Source organism: Haliotis asinina, chromosome 6, assembly GCF_037392515.1.
Source record: "Haliotis asinina isolate JCU_RB_2024 chromosome 6, JCU_Hal_asi_v2, whole genome shotgun sequence".
NCBI lineage: Eukaryota > Metazoa > Mollusca > Gastropoda > Lepetellida > Haliotidae > Haliotis > Haliotis asinina.
In genome coordinates, this window is record NC_090285.1 from 63101432 (window position 1) to 63128137 (window position 26706).

Here is a 26706-nt window from a genome sequence, read left to right on the forward strand (position 1 = left end):
GATGACGAACGAAACAGATTCTGCTAATGATAAAAAATGTATCACACAGGTAAGGTGTGTTACCATAACAACACAACGACGTGACGACAGCAACCTTTCATGAAACGTTTCAACAGCTGTGCAACGACACTATTAACACAGCACTTTCTAAAGACACGCACTTTTCCAGTAGACACGCACTTACCAATAGACAGTTTGAACTAAATTTATTTATGTTTATTGTGAAGATACAGCTGCAAGGTATGGTACAACGTGTAATGCTTTCATTCCACGTCACCGATACAACCGATACCTTACCGAAGTCTATGATTTGTTTGTTTGTTTCTTTGTGTATCACCGATAGCACGTAGGAAATCGAGTGAACTGACAATCCGGTGATCGTCATCATAAGTATTGATATATGGCATATGCTCTCACCATCAACAAAGCCAAACCGATCAGTCAAACCGATCAGTCAAACCGATCCCGTTCGTCGTTTCTGAAATCAGTTCCTTTGTAGATCTACTGTTTCTCACAGTCGGTTTCTATTTTCGTCCCCTGTAAAAGTGACTTGCCACGCTTACACCAATAATCACGTTCATGACAAATCACAGTTAACGTATGATCAGTCATCAGCTACAAAAATCATGGTTTGATATTGCAAACCATGCTTTAAGTATTTAAAGCGATCCATGCTCTAACGCCAGTATCAGCCAGCTTTCATCAGAGATCAAGGTGATAAAACCGGTTACTATTTAAAGTCACGGTCACCAAAACTCGTGACCACGTACACACTATTGTGTGAATTCACCAAGGGCAAAGGTAATACACGCCCGTGCGCTTGTTGGTGGCGAAAATGAGTGAGTGAGTGAGTGAGAGGTTTTACAATCCTTTTTGTTACGACAGGAGTCAAAAAGCTTCCCATCTTGTACCCATGTCGGGAATCGAACCTGGGTCTTTGACCTGTCGAGCTAACGCTTTACCAACTATTCTACCCGCCTTATCGAAACAAACAAGAGATGATTATTTGGTTGGGATGTACCTGATACAGGTATCACAGGTTTTGAATATTACGCTTGCTTGCGGCGTTATGGCGACAGTTATCAGTGTTGGACAGTTTTAAAAACATCATTGTTTGTCACATCCAATTTTCTCGTCTATTCATTCTTTCGTTTATACGCTTTCTAACAATTTTCCGCTTTGAAGCAGTAACAAAATAAAAAGGATACGATGGATATTATTTACTTGCCATATGTCATGGGATACTTACAACCATCTTATACGCTATTCTACAAACCGTGTTACATAGCGGCGTTTATGCACTACTGTTTTATTGTTATATGCTACTATTCTATAACTATTGTTAAAACGAAACTAGAATATTCTGAACAGTGTCATGATTACCACTGTTTGTAACAATGGAGACAGCCACTATATATAATCAGAGTAACAATATGTAACTGAATTCGTTTCCGCGCATGAGTAAAATGTGTGAAGCCCATTTCTCATGTCCCTCGCCGTTATATTTCTGGAATAATGCTAAAAGCGGCGTAAAACTAAACTCACTCACTATAAGGTTATGTAATGATGTGTATTTTCAGTTAACTACAGATAACGCAACAGGTAACAGTACTGTCCCTCAATTACATACGATTTACAACAAGTGTCGTAAAATGTGAGGCAGTTGTTAACATCTAAAACTACAAGTTGTTCGTTGATGGCGCATCGTGAGGACGCACCTCTAAGTTAGAACCAGAAGTCGCAAGCGATGACGCAACAATAACATGACGTCACAGACGTGTCTGGTGTGTCCAGTGAAGTGGACATTGTCGGGATGATGACACTCGCTCTTCCTCCCTTTGCTCAGCAGTCTCTGGCCAGGACATTGTACACTGCATACAGCGACGAGAGGTCAGTAACCTTACTTTAAACATGTTCACAGGCAATCACAACACTCCCAGGTACAGACCCGCGTCAGTAATATTGGGCCACTTGTAATTTCCATAGACTTACATGTAGATTTCGTGTAGCATAAATAGTTTTCATTGATATATTATTTGTAAGATCTAAGTCAATTTTTGGACATTTGTGAGGAACCACCTTACTTAAATCAAATCATTTCTGTTTAAATTTCCGAATGGGAATCATTTAATCAATATACTATATGTACGATGCCGTGAACTCCTTATAACATGACGGCCTATAGTCTTGTGCATTGTGGAAACATACGTAAGTTGATAAATCTGATATCATTTGTTAAATAGTGGTCTGAAGTTTGAACTGAAATTATGTGCGCAGAGCAGAGATGATTTCACATTTACCTGTCAAATTTTACAAAGATTCATTCTAAGCTCACTTCATGGAAATCATCTAATCTACACTGAAATAACATGTAAGTCTTTTTGGAAATTACGTCAAGTGTGCCAATATAACTGGCAAGATGTCTGTAGTTCTGTGTATTCGTGTGTGATCGATTGCCTGTTTTGATTGATTGATTGGCTGACTGATCGATGCCGCACTCAGCAATATTCCAGTGAGTGAGTGAGTGAGTTTAGTTTTACACCGCACTCAGAAATATTCCAGCTATATGGGGTCTGTCTACGGTGACATTTGTCAACCTATTCAGCGAGCCTGGCCACTAGTCGCCTGTTACGAAAAGCATGGGTTACTGAAGATCTAACTCATACCCAGTCATACCAGTGACTGAAAATATTCTGATATCAGGTTCCACGAAAGAGTATTCATCCTTAGATGTAGTCTAGAATGATTAAAACCAAAACACACATGCACACACAAAACAAACAAAAAGCAAAACAAACGTAAAACACACTTTTTAAAGTGCAACTTGTAAAGTTGTAAAGTGAGCATACCTCAAAGATGAGACGTAGAAGACTGACATTTGAAAGAAACACCTTCTCAATAGGGTCTCTGAATATTTACAAGAACACTGAATATTGCTCTTAATATTTGAACAAAAGTGAAACGGCAACCTTGATGTGAGGCATAAATATTTAACACAATGCTTTAGGTGAGCACAAATCATTTAAGAGTGAAAGTGGCACGTCACTTTATTCAAATAGCAGCAAATACACTACCGGACAAATGGAAGTCTTGTTTCATACAGGTACCATATACATGTGAACCGTAGGCTTGACGCGTTTCCGCTAGTGTTTCATACTTTCGTATGGCATTGTATACATTCGCATAATTAAAGGTGTTCAGAATATTTTAAAAACATTAAAGACAACAAGAAATAGCTTACAACTTCAGATGATAACAATACAGTTCAGGAAAATGTCCGGCCATTGTGTCTATACAAGTCAGTGAAGCGCACGTATACTGTTCAGCGAAGTGGCCCTTGGGACGAAGCGCTACCCACTTCTTGTTATGGGACCATTGGAAATCGACGTTAGAATAAAATAACTTAGACATTTGCGATACTCAGCCAAGTATTACTTAACATTGTTCCCAGGTGTTTATATATCGTGTACACAAACCTCCAGAAAAAGCAAGAATGGTGATATATAATTTTGATGCTAGCCTATTGCCACCTGAAACGAGGGAATGGATTAGTACTATCATCGTATATACTCACCTTGTCAACATTTGCTTCGTTTGTAAGGTCAAGGCCGCAGCGATGGGGAGAGAACCCAATAAACGATGTGCCGCTCCTAGAAACAAGGGACCCCCTGGCCAGATTGTGAGTATCACTGGACACGTGGTCTGTACACCCTGAAAAGACGTCTCTTTGGCGATATTAGAAAGAATGAAAACGGCATAATTATGAACGTTATCAATAAGAATTCAACACTTTTACTTAGCGTTTAAGATCATTGTCCTTTTATTGTTACATGCATGTGCGTGCGCAAACAGGCGCATAGATGCTGGTGCGAGGGTGCGAGCATGTGCGCGCGCATTTATGACGACTTGTACTTGTCCCCTGAGACAAAAGACAGCAGTGAAACAGAGACTCACTCGGACTCGGTACACTGACTCTAACGCAAACAGTTCTTGTATTTGAGTTCAAATATTAAGCACCAGGCAAGGCAGAAACAAGTATCTTATTCTAAAGGTATTTTGGTATTGCCAGCCTTCCATTCACCGCATTTACGCTGTACGACACTACATAATCATGTCATACATAATCATGTCATACACAATCATGTCATACATAATCATGTCATACATAATCATGGCCGATACCCCCAATGGCCTTCAAAACAACAGTATCTGTAAAACCTTTGTTTATTGTTTAAGAAGATTTCTCTATTCAGAACATAGTCAGGGCCAAATTCCTATGACTTGTAGGCTTCGTGGAGCAAATTGCGTTGACAATGCACATCGTGTATATATATATATATATATATATATTGCTTGACAGATGTTTTACTGTTATAGCCGCAACAACTTCAACAGCTTGCACGTTGTCCCCTTGGGTGTGAAAACAAGCGATGTGGAGAGTTTCATGTGAGTTACATACTGTAGTCTTGGCCTTGTTAGCGTCTGATTTGAAATGAGTTAAATTGTTATTATTCGTTATTCGGTGGGGCTTCATTTGAAACCTATCAGTCAGTCATGATTTTATGTTTATGTAGCAGGGTGTGGAGTCATCTCACACATGACATCCTTACTTTGTCAGCTTGTTGATGGGGTTAACCTCTTTGGTCATGTAGACAAGGCGTCCAACTTCGGATCAGGTTCGAATCCCAGCACGGTACTCGGACATATTATCGCCGCTACACTTACGTAAACCAAACAAAATTTAGGCCAATAACTGTCTACTGTCTACTGTCCACTTTTACCTTTCACTTTCTCTCTTTCTTTCCCCTTTCTCCCCCCCCCTCTCTCTCTCTCTCTCACACACACACACACACACACACACTTAGTAAACGGCGCTGATTATCAATGTTTCATAGGTACGATGTGCAAAAATATATTACTTGAAGTTCAAATATTGAATAAATGGCATCAATATTGAACTTTTGCACACGTTCAACTTGTGTCCTCCCCTAACTATCACGTAGGTTTTCTGGGATGACACTTTCTACTGTTATAACATGTAACTTCATTAAATGAAAAGCATTATACACGACCAATTAAAATTTAATATTAGCGTGAGTGAACGTTTTTGTAAGACCGCATCCAGTAATATTCCAAATATATCACCGCACTTTGGAGACAGTCGAGTCGGGACAAGAAAAAACGAAAATGGAATGCCAGATTTTAGATCGTTCGTCTCGTTGCCTGACCGAGTGTCACCGACCGATCCATCCAGAACGTTTGGATTTTAACGATCGAAACCTTTTAGCATTTTGTTCTTTTTTTCCTATCTACTGACCAAATATTATCACTCTCAAAACCTTTAACCCCTGCAAATCTGTAAATGTCTCGCGTTCTTGAATGGTGAAAGCGTCACCTTAATTACTCGCAACTTTTGATTTATTTTCAGGACACCGAAACCAAATTACGGCGATGTCGGGTAAGACTCTCTGCATATATTTATGCAGTTGGAACATGTATAATTCCTCAGATTTATTGAATATTACGTACACTACTTAAGTCAAATAAATGGTTGATATATCACTGATATTCTTCCGAAATCAAAGTGTTACAAAAAGTATATTTGATTGTCTCAGTAAAGCGTTGCACCTCTTTTAGAAGCAAGAATGCCCTGGGATTCATGGCAGCCGTTTCTGCTTTGTATGATCCAAGTACTTCATTCCCGATATTCCAGTGTGTTGTTTTCAGACTCTCTTATTATGTGCAGGAGCCGGATGAAGATGACCCACAACACCTCCCGACGGGTCCCTCGCAGACCTACGCCTGCCATCTTCCCACAGAACGACCCTGACCGTCAGCACAGTGACGGTAGGTTAACCCTCGACCTGTATTTGTGATGCGTGAGTGTGGATGTGTACGGCCTTTAAAGTTATATTGGTTGAGGCGTATATTTTACTCTACCTCCGCCTATGAAAGCGAGCCCATGGCCCCCTAGGGACTAGTGAACAACGTATTTATCTTACCGACCGCATGAAATTTTAATTTTGAACTGTTTGAAGCACTTCTGTTGAATGCGAGGCGAATCGCCATTTTGCAGACGACACAAGGTATTTATCTTACCGATGCAGAGTTATCTCCTTTCCGTCGATTGTCAAAACGGCGGTAATTTCCGTGCTTGATGCATGATTCAATGTTATTCGAGATAAAAACGTACTCCCATGAAGTACCAGAAGAGTTCTAAATTCCCAGCAGTGTACACTGAAAATAATACATCGCCTGTAAGCGGGATACATTGAAAATAGTAGAATAGCGCTTAGCCAATCAGAAAGCGACATTCATGTGTGAGGTCAGATGTATGAGGTAAGATAATGGCACTTGCTGTTTCCGTGACTGGCCTTCTACATAGTGGGGATCATACTGCGTCACACTGGGACGGAGTCGTACTGTTTGTCTTTGTGTGGCATCAATATTAAGAGGGGCATGGTGTCGCGCAGGTCGCGGACTATAAATCTGGACTATAAATAGTAGCAACATACCCGTCCCTCTTCATAAATGAATAAATCTTGCACGCGATTTTAAATCAACTAACCCATCTCAATTTATTCACAGTAGCTTAAGTGTGTCTGAATGAGTGCTCTTCATATTATTTCAGCTGTATCAAGACACCAATTTTATCCGTAGATAAGATATGCCAAAACCGTGTTCCCTTTAGATAATGATCAAACCACTCACATGGAGCCGAAGGACCAATCTGAAATGTATTTATCGAGCGAATCTAACATTCAAACAAACGAAAAACAGATATAGTGGCCAGGTGGCAAGATTTTGCGCTGAGCGCTATGATGTATTGTCAGTCTGTCTGCTTGTCGAAAGTTCATAAATTAGTGAGTTTGTTGCATTAGGTTAAGCTAATCAGGTACACATTCTGAAGTATTTTCTTTCATCTTGGTCATGACAGGCACGTATATTCTGAGTCGACCAACCAGAGAATGCTTGGCGCAGTGTACGCGGGACTTGTACATCTCTCCTCGTGCTTCCACAACCTTTCCGGACCACACCCAAACCATCAGACGGAATGTCAGGATGGACAGGATGTCAAAAGCAGGCAAACCAGATTCAGTGCCAGTCAGGGAGCCAGTGAACGAATACGAGAACTTCCGGTATACGACAGTCTACCGGCAGTCTTACTCCAACACCAGTCTGGTCGAGGACCAAGCAAAGATGTTCCTTCCTCCCATTCATAGGAGGTTGTCATATGCCAACAGTCCATGTGTCAAGGACGACGATGGAGATCGTGTTGACGGAGATGGTGTTGATAAGGAAGACGTCGTATATCCAAACCAGGAAGAGGAAGCTCCACCACAGCAGATGCCGGTCTCTGATTCTTTGATCAACATCAGAGCAAGGTTGAGTCAGGAAGGCTGGAATCTACCGAACGTGTACACAAAAACTCCTCCCGTGTGTTCTGAAGATTTTGAGAGTTACATGGGTGATGGCGAGCTGCTTCAACCAACTCGCGAGCCTCAGGTACATGTTCGGTCCAAACAGGAGATGGGTAAATGTCTACGAAGAAATACGCCAGACAGGAGACTTATAAGTTGCAACCCATCGAATCTTTTTCCAGATAAACCAAAGCCCAGTAATTCTTGTAAGGGTACGCAAAGATTGTCTAAGGAACTTTTGAACATGCGTTATCCGAAAGTGGCTCAAACTCGCATTCATTTTGAAACTTCCAAAAAGTACCCACATCCCAAGGTAAAAGAAGACAACACTCGTTCTTTGAGGAAAGTCAGATTCGATGAGGATCCCCCAAATGTATACGAGATCAATGGAAATTTCGAATACCTGCCCTACTCGATCTTGGTGCGGGAGTCACAGAGACCTGGGGAAAAAGGAGAAGGAGAAGATGAAAAATTGGAGGAGGAAGATGTGGAGGATCAGGAGGAGAAGGACCAAGAGGAGAGGGATGCATCTGAATTGGGGACGGACGAGATGCTGGAGGCAGGATGGAGGAGAAATACTCTTCTACCTCATCTACAGATTCCAGACTTCAGGAGCTTCTGTCATTCAAAGTAAGTCGCAGTCCATACCTGGCTATTACGTACTTCATTACCTACACATTGGGTTAAGATACAGTTACGAGTTCCAGTATCACTTCAGGGGCCCCAACTCATCACCACGCAGACCGAATAATACGTCAGTGTTTGATTTACGCCATTCGGAATTGTTGGCGTCATTTGATTCTCACTGTGACCTAAGTCAGAATGACGTCACGTGGGAACAATGTCATTTCTGGAAATAGATTGTTTCTCACATGTATGTTCAGTGGCTGAGTGAGTGTGAGTTTAACTTTACATTGCAATCAGCAATATTCTAGCTGCATGGCGGTGGTCTGTCAAAAATGTCAATAATGGACAAGATAATCCAGTGATCAACACGTCACTTGCTAGACAACGACATTAGAATCTATGTCGAAACATCGCCTTTCATAGAATAAAAGAAATTGTATATTCATAAAAATAGTCATCATCCGACTTCAATGCCCATCAAAGAAGAGCTCCCTTCTCTTAAATCTTGCAGGACAATTCACGCTCTTACTGAAACTCGAGGCTTGTCTGTTTGTCCAATACAGGCACTACCTGATGCACATGGAAGAAGTCCCTGATCTCCGCGACAACAGAGTCTACTCTAAACGAGTGTCCTTCGATGGAATTAACTCATCTGCCTTCAGAGGCTGAGCGTATTATTGCGGGATTACATTTTTTTTTGAGTTAAGTCCACGAGCTTAAACATGTCTGTCTGTTTATATGGTAATATTTTAATTTTTGTTTAAAATTTCAGTTTTGTTTTGTGTTAAGTTATTCCTTATGAGTTTATGATTATCGTAGGTGATTCACGTATTTGTTACTGTCCTGTTTGTTATTTCAAGGATTCATTTATTTTTTTCAGACTTGCATGATTTTGTTTTTTATCATTATGACAAGGTGAGGATAAGTCCCCTCTTAGTCTGATACATCATCGTACATCGTATTTGTATTGAACCGATCATGTTTATGCCATGTATGTATGTATGTATGTATGTATGTATGTATGTATGTATGTATGTATGTATGTATGTACTCATGTGTGTATGTGGATGTGTACGTATGTGCGTACGTGCGTACGTGCATGTATGTACGTATGTGTGTGCGCGCTCGCGTATGGATGAATGGATAAACCGGTCTGTGTGTGCGTGTCTAGAAACACGACCTTTTCTCTAAGAGATTTCAGTTTTATTTCCGGGGATTAGTAAATACGGCTTGAGATTCCATGACGTCATGATATTTGGACCTCACAATGCATCTATACTAATTTTCGTGTGCAGATAAAGGAAACCTCTCAATAATTTCAGCTTAAAGGGAACTCTAAAATAACATTACTTTTGGTGTATTTTTTTATTCAGTCCCGCACTAAATAAAACATACTTATAGTACTAATCCAGTCACATTATGACGTCATAATGTCACAGTCGCCTTACATCACAGTCACTGATGACGCCATAATTTGTGTTAGTTCAGTCTCCTCCCCACGCACACAGATTAATATGTTCGAATATTGTTAAACATATCCATCCTAAAAGCTTTCTAAGAATTGTGTCCTATCTCACTTACCTGTCACAACTGTGTTATCTCTCTGTTATCTATCGACGATTTGTTATATGGTTTTCACAACAGCTACGTTGGTTTTCGTATTTCATAATGGTTTTCATACATGTGGATTTGTGTAAATTAGGATGTTTCATTTGAATTTATAATAACCTGTGCCTGTAGAGGCTTATATGAATTTATGTACCATATTACCCTCACCTGCTGTATTTTAAATAAATATTCCCTTAGATGTGCCAGACTGCTTGACTATTATTCTTAAATGACAATAAAAAAACTGTTACGTGTACAAATGAAAGTGACGCGCTGATGCCCGAGAAACATTTCACTTTTTTTCATTTAGCCTAAGAAGTCGAAAAGATACGCCGAGTTCCTGCATACGGATCTGTGCATGATTCAACTATGATGGAAGGTGTTGGTCTAAGTTTTTACAGAATAGTCAGATTACCTTAATAACATGCAAACAGGTTTACGTTAAGCGCTAGATTGACAAGTGTGTTGGCACAATTGTGTAGAGATACAAGGATACTGTGGTCTGGTGATGGAACCTGTACATAGTCAGGGTAGAACAACCAGAGGTGGATATTATGAACATAACCACTTGAGATAACTATGAGTGAGTGAGTGAGTTTAGTTTTACGTCGCACTTAGCAATATTCCAGCTATATGGCGACGGTCTGTAAATAATCGAGTCTGGACCAGACAATCCAGTGATCAACAACATGAGCATCGATCTGCGCAATGGGGAACCGATGACATGTGTCAACCAAGTCAGCTAGTCTGACCACCCGATCCCGTTAGTCGCCTCTTACGAGATAACTATGAATGAAAGCCCACTGAATAATTCATTAGTTCGACATTTGAATGTAGACTGGGGTTTCATTATTATGATGCTAATATGATGAACATTTTCATCAGGCATGATCTAAAAGTGTATTATAACCTGACAAATCGGAGTGACAGTAGCCAGTCACACCAGTGGCTGGCATGATCTAAAAGTGTATTATAACCTGACAATTCGGAGTGACAGTAGCCAGTCACACCAGTGGCTGGCATGATCTAAAAGTGTATTATAACCTGACAATTCGGAGTGACAGTAGCCAGTCAGACCAGTGACTGGCATGATATAAAAGTGTATTGTAACTCGACAAGTCGGAGTGACAGTAGCCAGTCAGACCAGTGACTGGCATGATATAAAAGTGTATTATAACTCGACAAGTCGGAGTGACCATAGCCAGTCAGACCAGTGACTGGCATGATATAAAAGTGTATTATAACTTGACAAGTCGGAGTGACAGTAGCCAGTCAGACCAGTGACTGTGGAAATTTACTGACCCAACCGAATTTCTACTAGCCCATGGCTATTGTGCACACTGAATAGGATGCTACCAGGCTAAGGATATGGCATTAAACCAGCGTCAGAACCATAGCTTTGCAGTGCTGTGCTTTCACACTCAGACATCAGCTGATGAGTCAAACCTGCACAAAAGACATCAAAACTTTCTTTCTTACTTTAGCAACTAGAACAAACCCCTTTCCATTTTTAGATATTTATTAAAATATACTTTTCAACAATTACTAACTAATCGATTTATGAACAAACTAGGTCCATAAAACTGCAAACAATATTTTGCATCACCTGAAGAAACAACCCTCACTGTATAGAACTGGTCGGGAGTTCCCTGACGGGAATGGGACGAGTGAATACTAATACTCCCACCAGCAGTCATATATATAGTTCCATATACAGTAGTTCATAATCCTGGTCTGTACAAAGCATTAGTGGATGTGTCAAAGGACCAAACTCAGTCCACCTCCATGTTACTCCACTGTCCATGACTGAGGTCCTACCATTACAGCAATTTCATGAACATGTGTTCATGATTCACTTCAAAATGGCCATGACACCTGGTGTTCGCAGAAACAATCTCCTGTGTGGCTGCATTGGTACCACAACAACTCAAGGAGTCTGACCACCATCCTGTCACCTGTAGCAATAAGCACTGGTTATGTAAGACCAGTGCTGTGCTGAATCTGGATCGAACAAACCAGAGACTGATATCATGAGCACCCATCCAAGCTGACAAGAAAGACTATGCACAATTTGGGTGGGAGGACCACATCCACCATACATTTATTAATGTATATAACAAAGACTATGTAAACGTTTCTAAAACGTACAAACAGGAAGATAAAATATACTCTTACTTACTATGACTGGGTTGGTGATAATATATGTAGTATACAACAGACATGAGTATTAGGGCAGTGGATGTAGATAGGTGATGTACATGAACTATAGGAATGTCTATTGGACCTATAAATAACCAAGAATATTTTTCACAGATATTGTAAAACAAAGTTAAATAACATTTGTCAAACAAACCAAACAACATTTGTAACATAATCTTTTTATCATGCACAGGGTATTCTCAATTAATTCTCAGCTTAATCACAGTGAAAACAATCAAATACATGTACAACGAAACCCTTGTACTCCACACACCATAAGACGGGACACCTCGTGTCTTGGAGGCTAGTAGGTTAATACTACCTATAAATTGGTTATTACTACCAACATGTTTTAACCTATTTTTGCTGGGTGTTATTGCATATTTTAAACAAAGAAAGTAGTAACACAAAATGTCACATTTTGGTCAATAGTTATATATATTACACAACAATAGTACAGGTATAAACAAAAGGAGAGTTACATTGCTAGATGTAATTGTCAACAGTCCACACAGTATCTACACATTGTAAAGTCAGGTGGTTAAATGTATCTGACAATCACAGTTCTCACACTGCAGTCAAATCACAGAGATTACTGAGGCATGATATGAATATTATGGCAAAGGTAAGGCACGTTGCTCTTTGAACAAGTCATACATATAGTGTATGTATCAAAATATTGCCTCATATATGCGGACAGCCATATGAATATTAAGTAAGCCCACTTCAATGATCTTCACAGAAATATGAAAGACTTGATATATAACAGCATTCTACAAGAAATGTTACTGTCATTGGCATAACAATTTCAGTATATTGAATACAAAATGCCATTTAGAAAGTGGATAGATATAACACATGTTAAGTTTGAATATAGGAGAATTAAGATGCACTGGACAGCACTTTTTATGGCATGTTTTAATGGGGAATTTAGCTCCACAATTTTGGTTGTGGGTGCCAGTCCTTCATTCATTGATAGAACCAACATGTCTGAGACATTTTCTCTGTGTGATCAGGGTATAAAGTGAGTGACCATCTACAAAATAAATAATATGGTCATAAAGTCAACATGTAGACATGTAAAAAATATAATTAAGTATCCACCCATTCATATTTTTAGTTTCATCACAGGTCAGCTCATTCATTCTCAAATGCTTCTGTCAAATGTGTCTCCTGTTGTGGTGGATGGTCTACTGTGTATTTGAGGGTTATCTCCCTTGTCACTTGTTTGGCAAGGTCCAGTTTCCATACTACATGGTTCTGTTTGGTGATATGGGGGTTGGTATTCTTCTCTGGGTGTTTCATGTCAAGACTGGGTTCCAGCAGAGTCACCTGTAGAGAAAAAGTAACACATATTATCTTTTCGCATAATAATCATACATATTATGCACTTTGATCAAAAGACTGGGGAATACTGTGTACCATCACTGATTTTGAATAAGCTCATACATAAAACACATTCAAAGTAAAGCTAAAATCATATTTAACGTAAGTAATCATTTTTAAAAAGGAAGAAAGATAGTATAGTCCCCAAGTGACTCCCTCCAAGTTTCATGGTGAACGCAAAAGCCATTTCGAAGTTGAAGCAACTGATGGACAGAGAGACAGATAATGGACAACATGCCATGTCCATATGTGTGGAAACAATCAGTCATCAAGTCAGTCCAATGGTTGTATTTACAGATATTAATCATAGAAAAACAAAGACACTGGAGGGTGTTACCTACCTTGATTTTGTCATCACTACTGCGGGGCAGTTGAAGTTTCAGCACAATATCGATGGAATACTCATGTGTGTTCTTGATTTCGACCACTTGCTCATAGGTTGTGTTGGTGGTTTTACTAATGAGGCCTGTGGAGGCTTTGAACTTTTTCAATGGTTTATATATGACCTTGACTGCAGGGTCAACACCCAGAGAACACAAGAACTCCTCGCCCGGGGACACCAACTTGATTTCAGCCTGGAATAGAAGCAGGTATTGCATCTTGTTACAACTGATCTGCGTAGCTGCCCATTTTGCTGTACCTCTCACTCTGCTGATTAACCTACCTACTAGTCATCATATCCCATTTGGGTTGTATGATGCCATGTCAGTTCAGTATCTTTTCCAGACTTGATTATTTACAAACACAAAATGGGTACCTGGTGGGATAAGTCATGTGACTAATAACCCTCTAGCACCTCACAGGACGACTATTATTATCATCATTAATTATCTGAAATATTGCTGAGGCAGCGTAAATTATGAAACAATCAAACAAACACTTTGCTGTGCAAACTCATGTGCTGTAACACTGACTTTGCCATGCAAGATCCTGTGTTGTGAGACTTTATTTGCTATGCAAGTCCAAGAGTGACACTTCTGTGTTAGTTTCTTTAGGTGTGTCAAGACTCTCCTCACCTTTGCAACAAAGCTGTTATCCAGAAATATGCTGGTTGCACCTGGCAAGAGAGTAAACACTGAGTTGTTGGTGACCTTGGCCTGGAGATATGCCCTTGGTTCCACCTTAGGGATTGCGATATACTCCAGCTTGGGCTTCACATCAAATATTCCCACAGACACCTTGTGTGGCAGGTTGTCACTTGGGATCGATGTCTGACGAGCAATTTCATAGGATGTGCTGGTGGTCGATTCAGTCACCTGGAAATATATGAGGGATTAAACATCAGGGACTCATCGTTTCTTACATGGCTAAGTCGGGTTGTTTGGCAAATGATTTTGAGAGGGGTAGGCTAACTCATAAAGAAATAGTTTGCTGAAAATTTTAAGACTACATTTGGGAATGTCATCAGAATATGATTGAGTCCATGACCCACCTCAGTGTCCCCCTCCTCTACGTAAGAAACAACCAGTTTCAAAGCGATCATTACCTGCCCAACATATCATGATGAGGCAAAGCCAGAATTAACGACACGAGTTTAGTGATCATGAAAAGTGAAAAATGGAAAATTGAAAAGGAAACTGTTCACTAAAAATACCAGTACACAAAAATGTGAAAACAAAATATAGTATTGTTGACATTTTTCTTTATTGAGATTGTTGATCAGTGACCCAAAGGATGGTTGTCATTCCCATCATAAGAATATAAATTTACATTTGCTTCCAAATTAGGTATTTTCAGTGACTAGAGATCACATGAAACAGTGAGCATCTGTATTATGTTAAGCAGGTGCCAGCTCACCATTATTTGGCCTCAGTTTAAAACATAAAAAACTACACTGTGCATGTGTAATGATAACAGAACAGCAATGTTGTGATTGAGATTAGTTTAATGCCACACTCAGCAATATTCCAGCTATATGGCCGTGGATTGTAAATAATCAAGTGAGGACCAGACAATCCAATGGTCAACCGCATGAGCATTGATCTGTGCAATTGGGAACTGATGACAAGTCAACCAAATCAGTGAGTCTGACCATCCAATTCTGTAAGTCTCCTCTTATGACAAGCATAGTCACCTTTTTGTGGCGAGCAAGGGTTTCTGAAGGCCTATTCTACCCCTGATGTTCATGGGTCACAACATCGATGTAACAAACACTAGAATGTGATGAATCCAAGAACAGACTACAAACAAACATGGTTGCCATGGTGACAATACCAAGCATCAAAGTTGATTTAGTGAGGAAATAATATTCAGGTGAGTTTAAAAATTTTAAGTACAACTGTTACATTTGTGTGATATCTTCTCTATATTATGAATCCACTATTTACAGAGGAGGATAAACAAGACAGATTATTTTCACATTTTTTGGATCAGAGACTTGAGTTCAAAAGTTGATGTTGAACAATCCTGAAATGTTTCTTAACTTAAATAGTCAAAGCATGCAACAAAAGACAATATTCTTTTACTTTGGTGACACATGCAATACAATGCCTTCATACCTTTGTCTCAACAAATGGCATTGGAGCAAAAGATTCCATCGAGTCTTCAAGAAGTCCTGCAGATTTCAGACACAAGCTCCTCTCTGGAGCATAAGTACTGATTCTTGACTTTCGGAAAGACCTGATAAAGGTGCCAAAAAACAAATCTCAGGGTATAAACATACCTTTGATTGAGTGTAGCTCATGAGTCTAGGTGTTGATTCAATACTTTCAGAACACGCATACAGATCTTCATCAGATTCATCTTGCAAGGATGTCTCCCTGATATACGAATTCCTTGCTTTTGCCCAAGGCCGATATCTAAACAAGATTTTCCCCAGTATGTTTATAAACAACAGAGATGCTGTCAGAATGATAACTGCAGCTCTTGATGCATCAATGAATGGCATATAATGATGGTTGGAGGGCCCAGTGGTTAAAGTGCTTAACTGGTTTTGTCAAAGTAAAGCACTTTTCTTCTGTCTTACTGACCATTATATGGATGAACTCCTGGCAATGTCAACCAATGAGGCTAGTGAGGTCTTGGCTACCCTGAGTCTAGTGATACAGAACATATACAGGGTCTAGTGAGGTCTTGGCTAATCTGAGTCTAGCGATATATAACACATACAGGGACTAAAAAGGTCTTGGCTACCCTGAGTCTAGTGATATATAACATATACAGGGGCTAGTGAGGTCTTGGCTACCCTGAGTCTAATGATATATAACACGTACTGGGACTAGAGAGGTCTTGGCTACCCTGAGTCTAATGATATATAACATATACAGGGTCTAGTGAGGTCTTGGCTACCCTTAGTCTAGTGATACATAACATATACAGGGTCCAGTGAAGTCTTGGCTATCCGTAGTCAAGAGATATAAAATTTACACAGGGTCTAGTGAGGTCTTGGCTAGCCACAGGCAAGTGATATCATAAATTTAGTTCAACAGAAACTAGTGATATATCAGCCAGAGTCAAGGATCGATTAATCTGTGTTGAAACCATTAGCATATTTGCTATAGTATGACAGATATGACAGTCTGTGTTATGCCTAAGTGTAATATTTAGAGATGATTCTATATGTGCGTGCTCAAACTTGGCCCTTCATGGACTTTCAAAATGTGCACAAAACGTCTGGAGTAACAGCTGTGCTGAAGGTGAATTATCTGAAGCACAAATACAGCTATACCACGTCATTCATATTACTTGTTGCTATGTATACCACAAATGTCAAAATACATATGAGGCCAAAAATATTGGGATTCATATTTCTTATATGATGCCCTCGGGTAAAATACTATTTTCTCCTGAGTCTAGTGATATATAACACATACAGGGGCTAGTGAGGTTTTGGCTACCCTGAGTCTAGTGATACATAACACATACAGGGACTAAAAAGGTCTTGGCTACCCTGAGTCTAGTGATATATAACATATACAGGTTCTAGTGAGGTCTTGGCTACCCTGAGTCTATTGATATATAACACGTACTGGGACTAGAGAGGTCTTGGCTACCCAGAGTCTAGTGATATATAACACATACTGGGACTAGAGAGGTCTTGGCTACCCTGAGTCTAGTGATATATAACATATACAGGGGCTAGAGAGGTCTTGGCTACCCTGAGTCTAGTGATATATAACATATACAGGGGCTAGTGAGGTCTTGGCTACCCTGAGTCTAATGATATATAACATATACAGGGACTAGAGAGGTCTTGGCTACCCTGGGTCTAGTGATATATAGCATATACAGGGGCTAGTGAGGTCTTGGCTACCCTGAGTCTAATGATATATAACATATACAGGGGCTAGTGAGGTCTTGGCTACCCTGAGTCTAATGATATATAACATATACAGGGGCTAGTGAGGTCTTGGCTACCCTGAGTCTAGTGATATATAACACATACAGGGGCTAGTGAGGTCTTGGCGACCCTGAGTCTAGTGATATATAACACATACAGGGACTAGTGAAGTCTTGGCTACCCTGAGTCTAGTGATATATAACATATACAGGGACTAGAGAGGTCTTGGCTACCCTGAGTCTAGTGATATATAACATATACAGGGGCTAGTGAGGTCTTGGCGACCCTGAGTCTAGTGATATATAAGACATACAGGGACTAGTGAAGTCTTGGCTACCCTGAGTCTAGTGATATATAACATTTACAGGGGCTAGGGAGGTCTTGGCTACCCTGAGTCTGGTGATATATAACATATACAGGGGCTAGAGAGGTCTTGGCTACCCTGAGTCTAGTGATATATAACATATACAGGGGCTAGTCAGGTCTTGGCTACTCTGAGTCTAGTGATATATAACACATACAGGGACTAGAGAGGTCTTGGCTACCCTGAGTCTAGTGATATATAACACATACAGGGACTAGAGAGGTCTTGGCTACCCTGAGTCTGGTGATATATAACATATACAGGGGCTAGTGAGGTTTTGGCTACCCTGAGTCTAGTGATATATAACATATACAGGGGCTAGTGAGGTCTTGGCTACCCTGAGTCTAGTGATATTTGGTCATGTTGGTATGACACCCATACATCTGAAACAAAGCGGGTATTTCCCATTTCAAGTGGGTATGTACACTTTTAGATACCCACCATCTGTTTTTAAAATCTGGGCATTCATTTCAGATGAGGGTAACATGTGCAAAATTGTCTTATTCACAGAATTAGACAAAATCCACCAAACAATGCCAAAGAATAGCTTATATTAATACACCTTTATCCACATGCTGCAAGTAATAATATGTGCCTTACTCTATACCCATATTGGTGTAAAACAAGATACTAGTATGACTATTAGATGACATAACAGCCATGTCTTCACTCTAAAACTTGTTTTAAGGTTGCTAAAACCTTGTTCCCACTGTGTTATTTCCCTTTCAAGTTCTATTAAAATATCACCAGAAATTGATTCTGATTGTGAAACACAGTCCATGCAAATTAATGCATCTAGAAGTCCTCTATCAAAGTTTCTGTTTGTAAAACGTCAAAAGAAATCTAGTTTATTTTGAGCATGTGGAAGATTTTGATCACACTTGCTCACCATTATCGATTTGTTTACAGAAAGAAAACAGCTATTTGATTTGTTGCTATTTACAGATGGACCAATCAGTGAAGGGTTGACAAACCACAAGTTGCACTTTTTAGTTGCGTTTAGAATTACTCAAGACTGTTTTAATAACAAACATTTAGAGATTGAAAAGTTTAAGTTCAAGTAGCTTTAATTGATGCGATACACAACATGATTTTGATGTACTGGGGTACCATTGTTATTCTGACATTGCTTGATTGGCATTTAGAAGCTGGTGGGTGACATGACAACAAATGGTATGGATTTACAACTTCTTTATGTTTACAGCATGAGTTTCTGGGCTACTTTTTGCCCCTTCGTCAGGTGAATGACATAGTTCGGTAATGAGCAAAGTTATATAGTATATACGGGAAGCCAGTGAGATAGCATTTACAGATGAGATGTACAGAGATCAAGAGTCAATGCTGGCACTTGTCTTCAGAAGTCTACTGATGTGATGACTGATGGATCCAACATCACCCCCAGATCAAGAGAGCCATTGTTTCAACCCTCGCAAGACGTGCCAAGAACATATGCACCCCCTCCAACAAGAAACAGCCCATCGCAAATCTACCTTCATCACCCTGAACAGCTATCCAAGACACCTAGTAGAAATGCACCATCAACAGGACCTTAGAACATCGTGACCAACCTCCTGCTAAACTCGAACCATCCCCTGTCTGTGTGAATATTTCCTATGTTAGATCCATCGGTCATCACATCAGTAGACTTCTAAAGAAAAGTGCCAGCATTGACACTACCTTCTCCTCTGGAAAATCCTTAGAGTCTTTATTAACAGCCAGTGGTAAATGAAGCGGCCAAACTAACCCAAGCCCAAGAGGGCGTGTATACAAAGTGAAATGATCATGTACCAGCAGCTCCATAGGGGAAACAGGCAGGCCCCTGTGCATTCACATCAAAGAGCACAAAGCATCGGTGAAAAACTCGGATATGAAATCAGCACTATCAGAACATGGTATGACATGGGCACTCATATAATTTCCTGTCTGTGTGAATATTTCCTATGTTAGATCCATCGGTCATCACATCAGTAGACTTCTAAAGAAAAGTGCCAGCATTGACACTACCTTCTCCTCTGGAAAATCCTTAGAGTCTTTATTAACAGCCAGTGGTAAATGAAGCGGCCAAACTAACCCAAGCCCAAGAGGGCGTGTATACAAAGTGAAATGATCATGTACCAGCAGCTCCATAGGGGAAACAGGCAGGCCCCTGTGCATTCACATCAAAGAGCACAAAGCATCGGTGAAAAACTCGGATATGAAATCAGCACTATCAGAACATGGTATGACATGGGCACTCATATAATTTCCTGTCTGTGTGAATATTTCCTATGTTAGATCCATCGGTCATCACATCAGTAGACTTCTAAAGAAAAGTGCCAGCATTGACACTACCTTCTCCTCTGGAAAATCCTTAGAGTCTTTATTAACAGCCAGTGGTAACTGAAGCGGCCAAACTAACCCAAGCCCAAGAGGGCGTGTATACAAAGTGAAATGATCATGTACCAGCAGCTCCATAGGGGAAACAGGCAGGCCCCTGTGCATTCACATCAAAGAGCACAAAGCATCGGTGAAAAACTCGGATATGAAATCAGCACTATCAGAACATGGTATGACATGGGCACTCATATAATTTCCTCAATATAAATAGACTGACATTTAGGTCCGAGTTAGAGTTACCTTATAGCAATATATATACAACCTTAAAAAAGAAAACAACAAAATATCCCAAGGGAGCCTAGAAGAACACTAAATTTTTGTCTACAGCTATAGAAATCTTGACTTGCCTAATCATTTAACACTTGATTTACTTTATTCCCAATCTGTTCTCTATACTCTGGACACAAGACACAAACAATCAAAATTCACAGGATAAGGGAGATATCCTTCATTCAGGTAACCTAAATGGTAGGGTATTACACAGTGATCATACCTGCTTCTTGTGCCATAGCTGATCGGTCTGTGGATACTGAGCACCGCAGTGCCCAACAGTGGTACTGTACCTCCAACACTGGGGCTGGCAGTTGACAGGAACAACTTGGCATCTGTCCAGTCCTCACCGGTTGTCTGAGTTATCTGCCCATAGTACATGATCTGAAACAGGGGTATTCTTGATAATCCAAGGTATGCTACTAATATTCAACAATGATGTGTAGACAAAAAATCCAAGTGATGTGATTGGTTGGTTATTCTAGCTATATGGATGCGATCTGTAATCTTTTTAGTAGTATATACAATGACAGTTCTGGACCACTTTCAAGAAATGTCTCTATAAAGCCTTATTTACTAAATAAGGCTTTGGTTGGGCCATTAGCTCTTGCTACTATTACCCCTACTACTTAACGTGTGTTGGAGGTAACACTGTGCCGTACGGTACGATCAATAATTCTTCTCTTACAAACCCCCTACCCGGCCCACCCCTCAAGTAGTACAAGTTAGATTCGTCGGCTTTTATATCCACTTTATCTATGTTGTAAGTTTTGACTGACCATATAGGATCGGTGGCCCGCTTACGGCTATCACCCTCGTGTTCCCCCGGCTGGTACAGATACCTCACTAGGGCCCTATCTGGTATCTGTTTCTCCTTCCCACGCAATGGAGCGGCCGACTCTGCAACTATTGATTTTAGTTTGATAGCGTCTGCCGGTTTCTTACCGGTGAGACGGGTGACTTCATGGTTGATTGCCGACACCACCTTGGGTAACCTCGTGACCCATTCAGTCGATCGTTTTCCAGGGGTGGCCATCTCCCTAGCATACTGATAGCCGAACAAGCGCTCAGCCAAAGTCCTATTAAATCTCTCAACTATGGCTTGGCTGCGATGGGCTCCGGCCGTGCCACGCCTGACCTTTGTATCGTGTTTGGCTAGCAGTTGTGACACGGCACCCATGAACTCCCGTCCGGGGTCAACTTGCAGCTCTGTTGGCCACGTCAGCGGGCTGCGTTTGTATATGCGTTCGAATCCTCTGGCTACCTGGGCCGAATCTTTCATGGTCAAGGGTTCGGCTTCCTTGTAACGACTGGCTACGTCCACTACGGTTAAGGCATACTTGTACCTCTTGTCGTGGGGTAGGAACAGTAGGTCTGCCTGGTGAACGCTATTAGGTATGTTAATACCGAATCTCCTTCTAGGCACGTAGCGTGGTGCCGGCAAATAGATCTGCCACAGGGCTTGTTTTTCAAGCCACGCTTTGGCTTCCTCCGGGGGTACTCGCGCTATTTTAGCTAGCTTATCTACTGCGCTAGCTCCTTTCCAGTACCCACGCGGGCTGTAGTAAATAGCCTCAAATTTTCTCATGTCCATACGCGTATGTGTTTATCCCATCAATAGCTATCCAACGTTTCGTGTCCATAGGCGACAGGGACGTCTTGTTTATAGTCAGTCCGTATATCTTATGTCCATCACTTCTAAGTGTGTTCATTTTATGCCTAAAGGTACGGGTCTTGAACAGGGCTTCCTTGAATCTGGCGTGTTTGATGTGTTGTTTCACCACATACTTCTTAACCCCCTTAGCCTTCCGGATCTCACTATTGTCGGCTTTCAGTATGGAGTACATCTTAGGTCTCAAACCTATGTACTCGGCTATGGGCGTGCCAGCACACTCGTCCTTCATCTTACCTAGGACCTTTTTATTTACCGTACTGTGTATGGTATGGGTCTTAGGGTAGTCGCTGGTGTCGTATAAATCGAGGTGTTTTTTCATGTCCTCGTACACGTCCTCGGTTCGAATCTCCATCAGCAGGGAATCCGTGTCAGTGTACAGCACTTCACACCTGTCACCGTACTGTTTCTTTAGCTCGTTGTAGTAAAAGTCGTACATCAGGTGTTTGGATAAATCGAGGATGCTCATCCCCACGTAAACAGGCCGGTTGAATTTTATGTGACTTTTCTTCATGTGTAGGGCAACCAGGTTGTCTGTGAATATCTTACTACGGTTGAATGCCGGACTGGCTATCAATCTCCTGAGCTTGTCTTCCTCACTCGACCGAACCAGCTTCACGGTCACGCGTTTCCTCAGGTTCTCCATAGTCTTACCAAACACCGAGTTGTTCATGAGTTTGTAGAGATTTTTCTCAAAATCACTGGTGGCTTTTTTTCGTAGGTCTGTGTTCATTCTGATGTAGGGCTCCATCCATGGGCTCTGGTCGAACATGAGCACCCTGTGTATTTTGGTCAGCCTCATACCCAACGACAGGTACAGCTGTAGGTTGCGATAGTGAACGATGTACTTGGTCTTATTCATTAAGTTAGGCACGAGTTTTTCAACGTCTGTCACACGCCCACCTGACAAGTTATGTTGGTACTCAGACATCCAGTCTGGGTTAACCCTCATACGTTCGGGGGCCAGGGGGTAGCTGTTGTGTGATGTGTGTAATTCCTTGGTATACTCTAAGTCAACCTCGAGGATATACCCTTTGTTTGAATCTGGTGCAACCCCCATAACATCAACGTGGGGTACCCATTCGAATCCCCCTGTAGCTAGATACTGGCTCATGGCCCAGCCGTACAGGTTGTTTGCGTCGAGGTAGAGAATGTGATTGGTTGGCTTGTTAGGATCGTAACCTTTCACGTATTGATTATTTGCTTTCGCGTATCGTTTGGATGCCATGGAAATCCCACCTCGCAAGCCTTTCTCAATGAATAGGTGCATGTCGTAATCTGTGAGCAATTCCAAATTAACTCCGGTCTTTTTAAGCAAGGCATCCCACGACAGACCTGGGCTGGTGTAATACCATGCGGGGTTGAGTTTATACTGCTTGAAACACGTCCGCCTAAACGTTTCAAACACGTCGGCTAACAGCAGTACATCTGTCCTCAAGTACAGGTCGTGATAATCACCCAGGTTCTTACAACCCAGTTTATTCCATACGTTAGTCGCGTGCGAGTAATCATCTCGTGAGACGGACGCCTCATTCAGCTTGCTATAAAAGCAGTCAATAGGGGGTAGTCTGGTCTCGGTGAACTTGACCCAACTATCCATGTACTCATAGGGGTACACACCCTTCCTCATAAGCAGGGGTCTAGTCTCGGCGTCTGTGTATCGATCGGTGATAGGGAAGGTATTGTTGGCCTTGACCAGACTGTCGAGTGACGACAGGAGGAACTGAAACGAGTCAATGAACCTAAGTCCGTTTAAGCTGAAGGAGATGTATCTCTCCATGTTGTTGGGGATGCACGTTATATTACCATCGATTTTCGCGATGGCCTGCATGATCAAGTGTGAGTCGTACCCTCTCAAGTTGTGAAAGACAACGGGGATGTTTATTGTCTTAGGGTTGATTTTAAGCTTGAGGTTGCACGCGTTGTGAGCGGCGCCTCTATACTTACCAGTTATGTGGCAGTGATCTCTCACCGAATCACCGTTAAGTGGTGAGTCACACACGTGACAGTTAGTGCTACTAGCGTGAGCTAGCCTGTTGACTCGGGTCAGACGCATGGGAGCGATTTTATACAATGCATTCCTAATAATTTTTTCTTCCTCCTGCAAACACTTTAGAAACCTTTCAGCCGCGTCAGGCCCCCTATACACTACCGGAGCTTTCGTTTCCCCGTCACAACGGACGACAATGTATCCAAACGAACAGGCTTTATGCTCTTGTGTCTTGTGGGTGAAGCTACCACTGGGGGAATCCCCACCCACAACCAAGGCTTCGAAGTCGGCGTATATGATATAAGGCACAGACATTTGGTTCTTGTGGTTACTGAATTTTAGGATTTTGTTATCTTCCTTAGGCATGTCGACTCGTATGGCCGCCTGCCCCACACCTTGACAATCATCCCGGTGGGATTCTAATAAATCAGCTCGACTGAAACCGTGTAGGCATTGTACACAAAAGTGTTTTTCCCCATCGTGTTTCGACTGGTCGTGCAACAACCGGCTGAGATGTTTTATCCACGTGTAGTGATACTTTTCACCTCGTTGGATCATGAATATATTGATAACTTGGCGATCCTTCACCGGGCTGACCCTGTGTACTATTGTTTTGTTACCTTCGTGTCCAAAGATATTTATAGCCAGATTATTCTGTTTTTCTACTTTAGTGATCTGGGATATGGGGGTAGGTTCATCTATACCATCCCAGTTGAGCCCATCATCTTGGGGATAGCTAGAAAGCCTATCTGAATGAGTGCCAGCTGGAAATAAGGCTGACCTGATAGCTAACCTCAGGCAATCGTTTCCTCTATTCTTAACGTTTACTATGGCATGTTTGTTCCTATAGTAGGGAGGCAAGGCTAGGTATGACCCGCCTCTGAACGGCACGTAGTTAGCTATGTCTAGATAGACATTATCGATTTTATCTACAGCCCACCCGGACCCCAAGTGTGTGTAGCGTTCTAGGTATTCTCGTATCTGCTGAAAACTGGTATCGATTGATGTATCAATGGTCTCTGTATGTGTGGCGACCTCTTGTTGACCTCGGAAGTAAGGCTGAACATATTCAGTGGTACTCCCAACCTGCTTATCGAGCGACATTTTCACTGTGATCTGAAACTTGATACTTCCTAAGTTATTTAGTTCCTGGTTGACCTTATCAGCTATCAGAGGCTTGATATCTGTAATGTCTATGTTTCTATCAATGTGCATGCGCCAACCTCTCAAATAGTTGCCTACAGCGCGCTCAGTGCGCACGAACTGTAGGTCAATAGCTCTATTCTGTCGTAATAATTCTACAAGCTGTGGTTTTCTCATACGGGAATACCCACCTAAACCCAAATCGTGTGCCTCGGCTTTCAGTTGTTTTACAGTGGGAGGTTTTGCTACGGGGGCATGTGATAACAATGCGGTTAACCCGGCTCTCCCCAGGTTTGAATAACCCGTGTATCCAAGCTGTTTTGCTTGAGCTTTTAATTGTGTTACCGTAGGAGGGGCTTCTAAACCTAGTAATCTCAACAATGCTGACTTCCGCATTCGAGAATACCCGATCACACCTCTCTGTTTTGCGACCCTCTTCAGCTCGCGTACAGTAGTCATTGTGTTTACACCTAAGAGAACCAATGTCTAATTGGTTCACAGTAAAGGGAGGTAACCCTTTCACGCATTGGAGTCTATCTTGAGCAGTCGCCTACGTTCTTTTATGTAGCCTTTTTTATTCTCGTAGATGAGTTGATGTCTGACTACGTTCGCTCCGTGAGCTTTACATAGACAGTAGTGTCCTTTAACCCCGATACCACACACAGAACACGTGTAGTTAGGACTTCCCATATGGAAACAACAGAACCCCTGATTCCTGCATTTCCTACCACAGGCCTCGGTCTTCCCCATAAGTATGTATTCGCATCGGTATGGAGCGGGTCTCATGTTTACTTATATAGGTATTTTAATTTAATTGCTTAGCAACCAACGCAGTAGCTGCTATACCCAACACTATGAAGCCCAGTTCACGATTCATTTGTCCCTTGGATGGTGTGTAGTACTGAGCGAGTGTGGGTTTATTGAGCGGTTCCAATTGTTTACCAGTTAGTAGGTAGTATTCTTTCATTGCTTCATCGACATCGTTGAATGTTTGAACGGCATGGTTTTCACGCTGGAGTTGTTCGTTAATAAAATCGATCCTCTGGAGGCGTTTTTTAGCGTACTCGGCCTGTGCCCTTTGTAATTTCTCAGTAGCGAGATCGTGCCGCTTCCTTTCTTCCTGTATTTCAGCCGTGTGATCATCTCGTAGTTTTGAGAAGAGGAAATTACTCCCGGAAAATGCCAGGGCATTCACTAACGCCCCACCGATCATCATAGCTATCGTGGCCATCCCTATATTTATTTCATTATATTATCAGGTATTATTCCTTGTTTTACTAGGATGTCTTTTGTGGCCATCGCCATACCAAGGTTCATTATGAGCATACCCATATCCTGCAGGTTGAAATCTAGCTTGATAGTTGGTTGTTT

The 26706-nt window shown here is 41.4% G+C and overlaps 2 protein-coding genes across 3 annotated transcripts in view; one reads left to right on the top strand and one right to left on the bottom strand.

Annotated features, from left to right (window-relative positions):
- The first annotated feature begins 1816 nt into the window (after nucleotides 1-1816).
- LOC137288001 (uncharacterized) lies at nucleotides 1817-9862 on the top strand. Its single transcript, XM_067820362.1, has 7 exons — nucleotides 1817-1890; nucleotides 3602-3679; nucleotides 4378-4446; nucleotides 5429-5458; nucleotides 5747-5847; nucleotides 6938-8051; nucleotides 8612-9862. Exons 1-7 carry the CDS (start codon nucleotides 1817-1819, stop codon nucleotides 8715-8717), a joined length of 1572 nt encoding a protein of 523 aa, XP_067676463.1. The 3' UTR covers nucleotides 8718-9862.
- A 1295-nt stretch (nucleotides 9863-11157) lies between these two features.
- Nucleotides 11158-26706, bottom strand: part of LOC137286297 (protein F37C4.5-like) — a 29310-nt gene continuing 13761 nt past the window's right edge. The window contains exons 5-9 of one of the 2 annotated variants that reach the window (XM_067818071.1): nucleotides 20754-20914; nucleotides 15740-15860; nucleotides 14258-14497; nucleotides 13583-13816; nucleotides 11158-13187 (exon numbers count right to left, since the gene is read on the bottom strand). In XM_067818071.1, coding sequence (XP_067674172.1) covers nucleotides 12993-13187; nucleotides 13583-13816; nucleotides 14258-14497; nucleotides 15740-15860; nucleotides 20754-20914 — 951 coding nt within the window. In that variant the 3' untranslated portion in view covers nucleotides 11158-12992. Of the gene's footprint in view, nucleotides 13188-13582; nucleotides 13817-14257; nucleotides 14498-15739; nucleotides 15861-15903; nucleotides 16040-20753; nucleotides 20915-26706 lie in introns of both variants that reach the window. The other variant, XM_067818070.1, reaches the window with a different exon arrangement.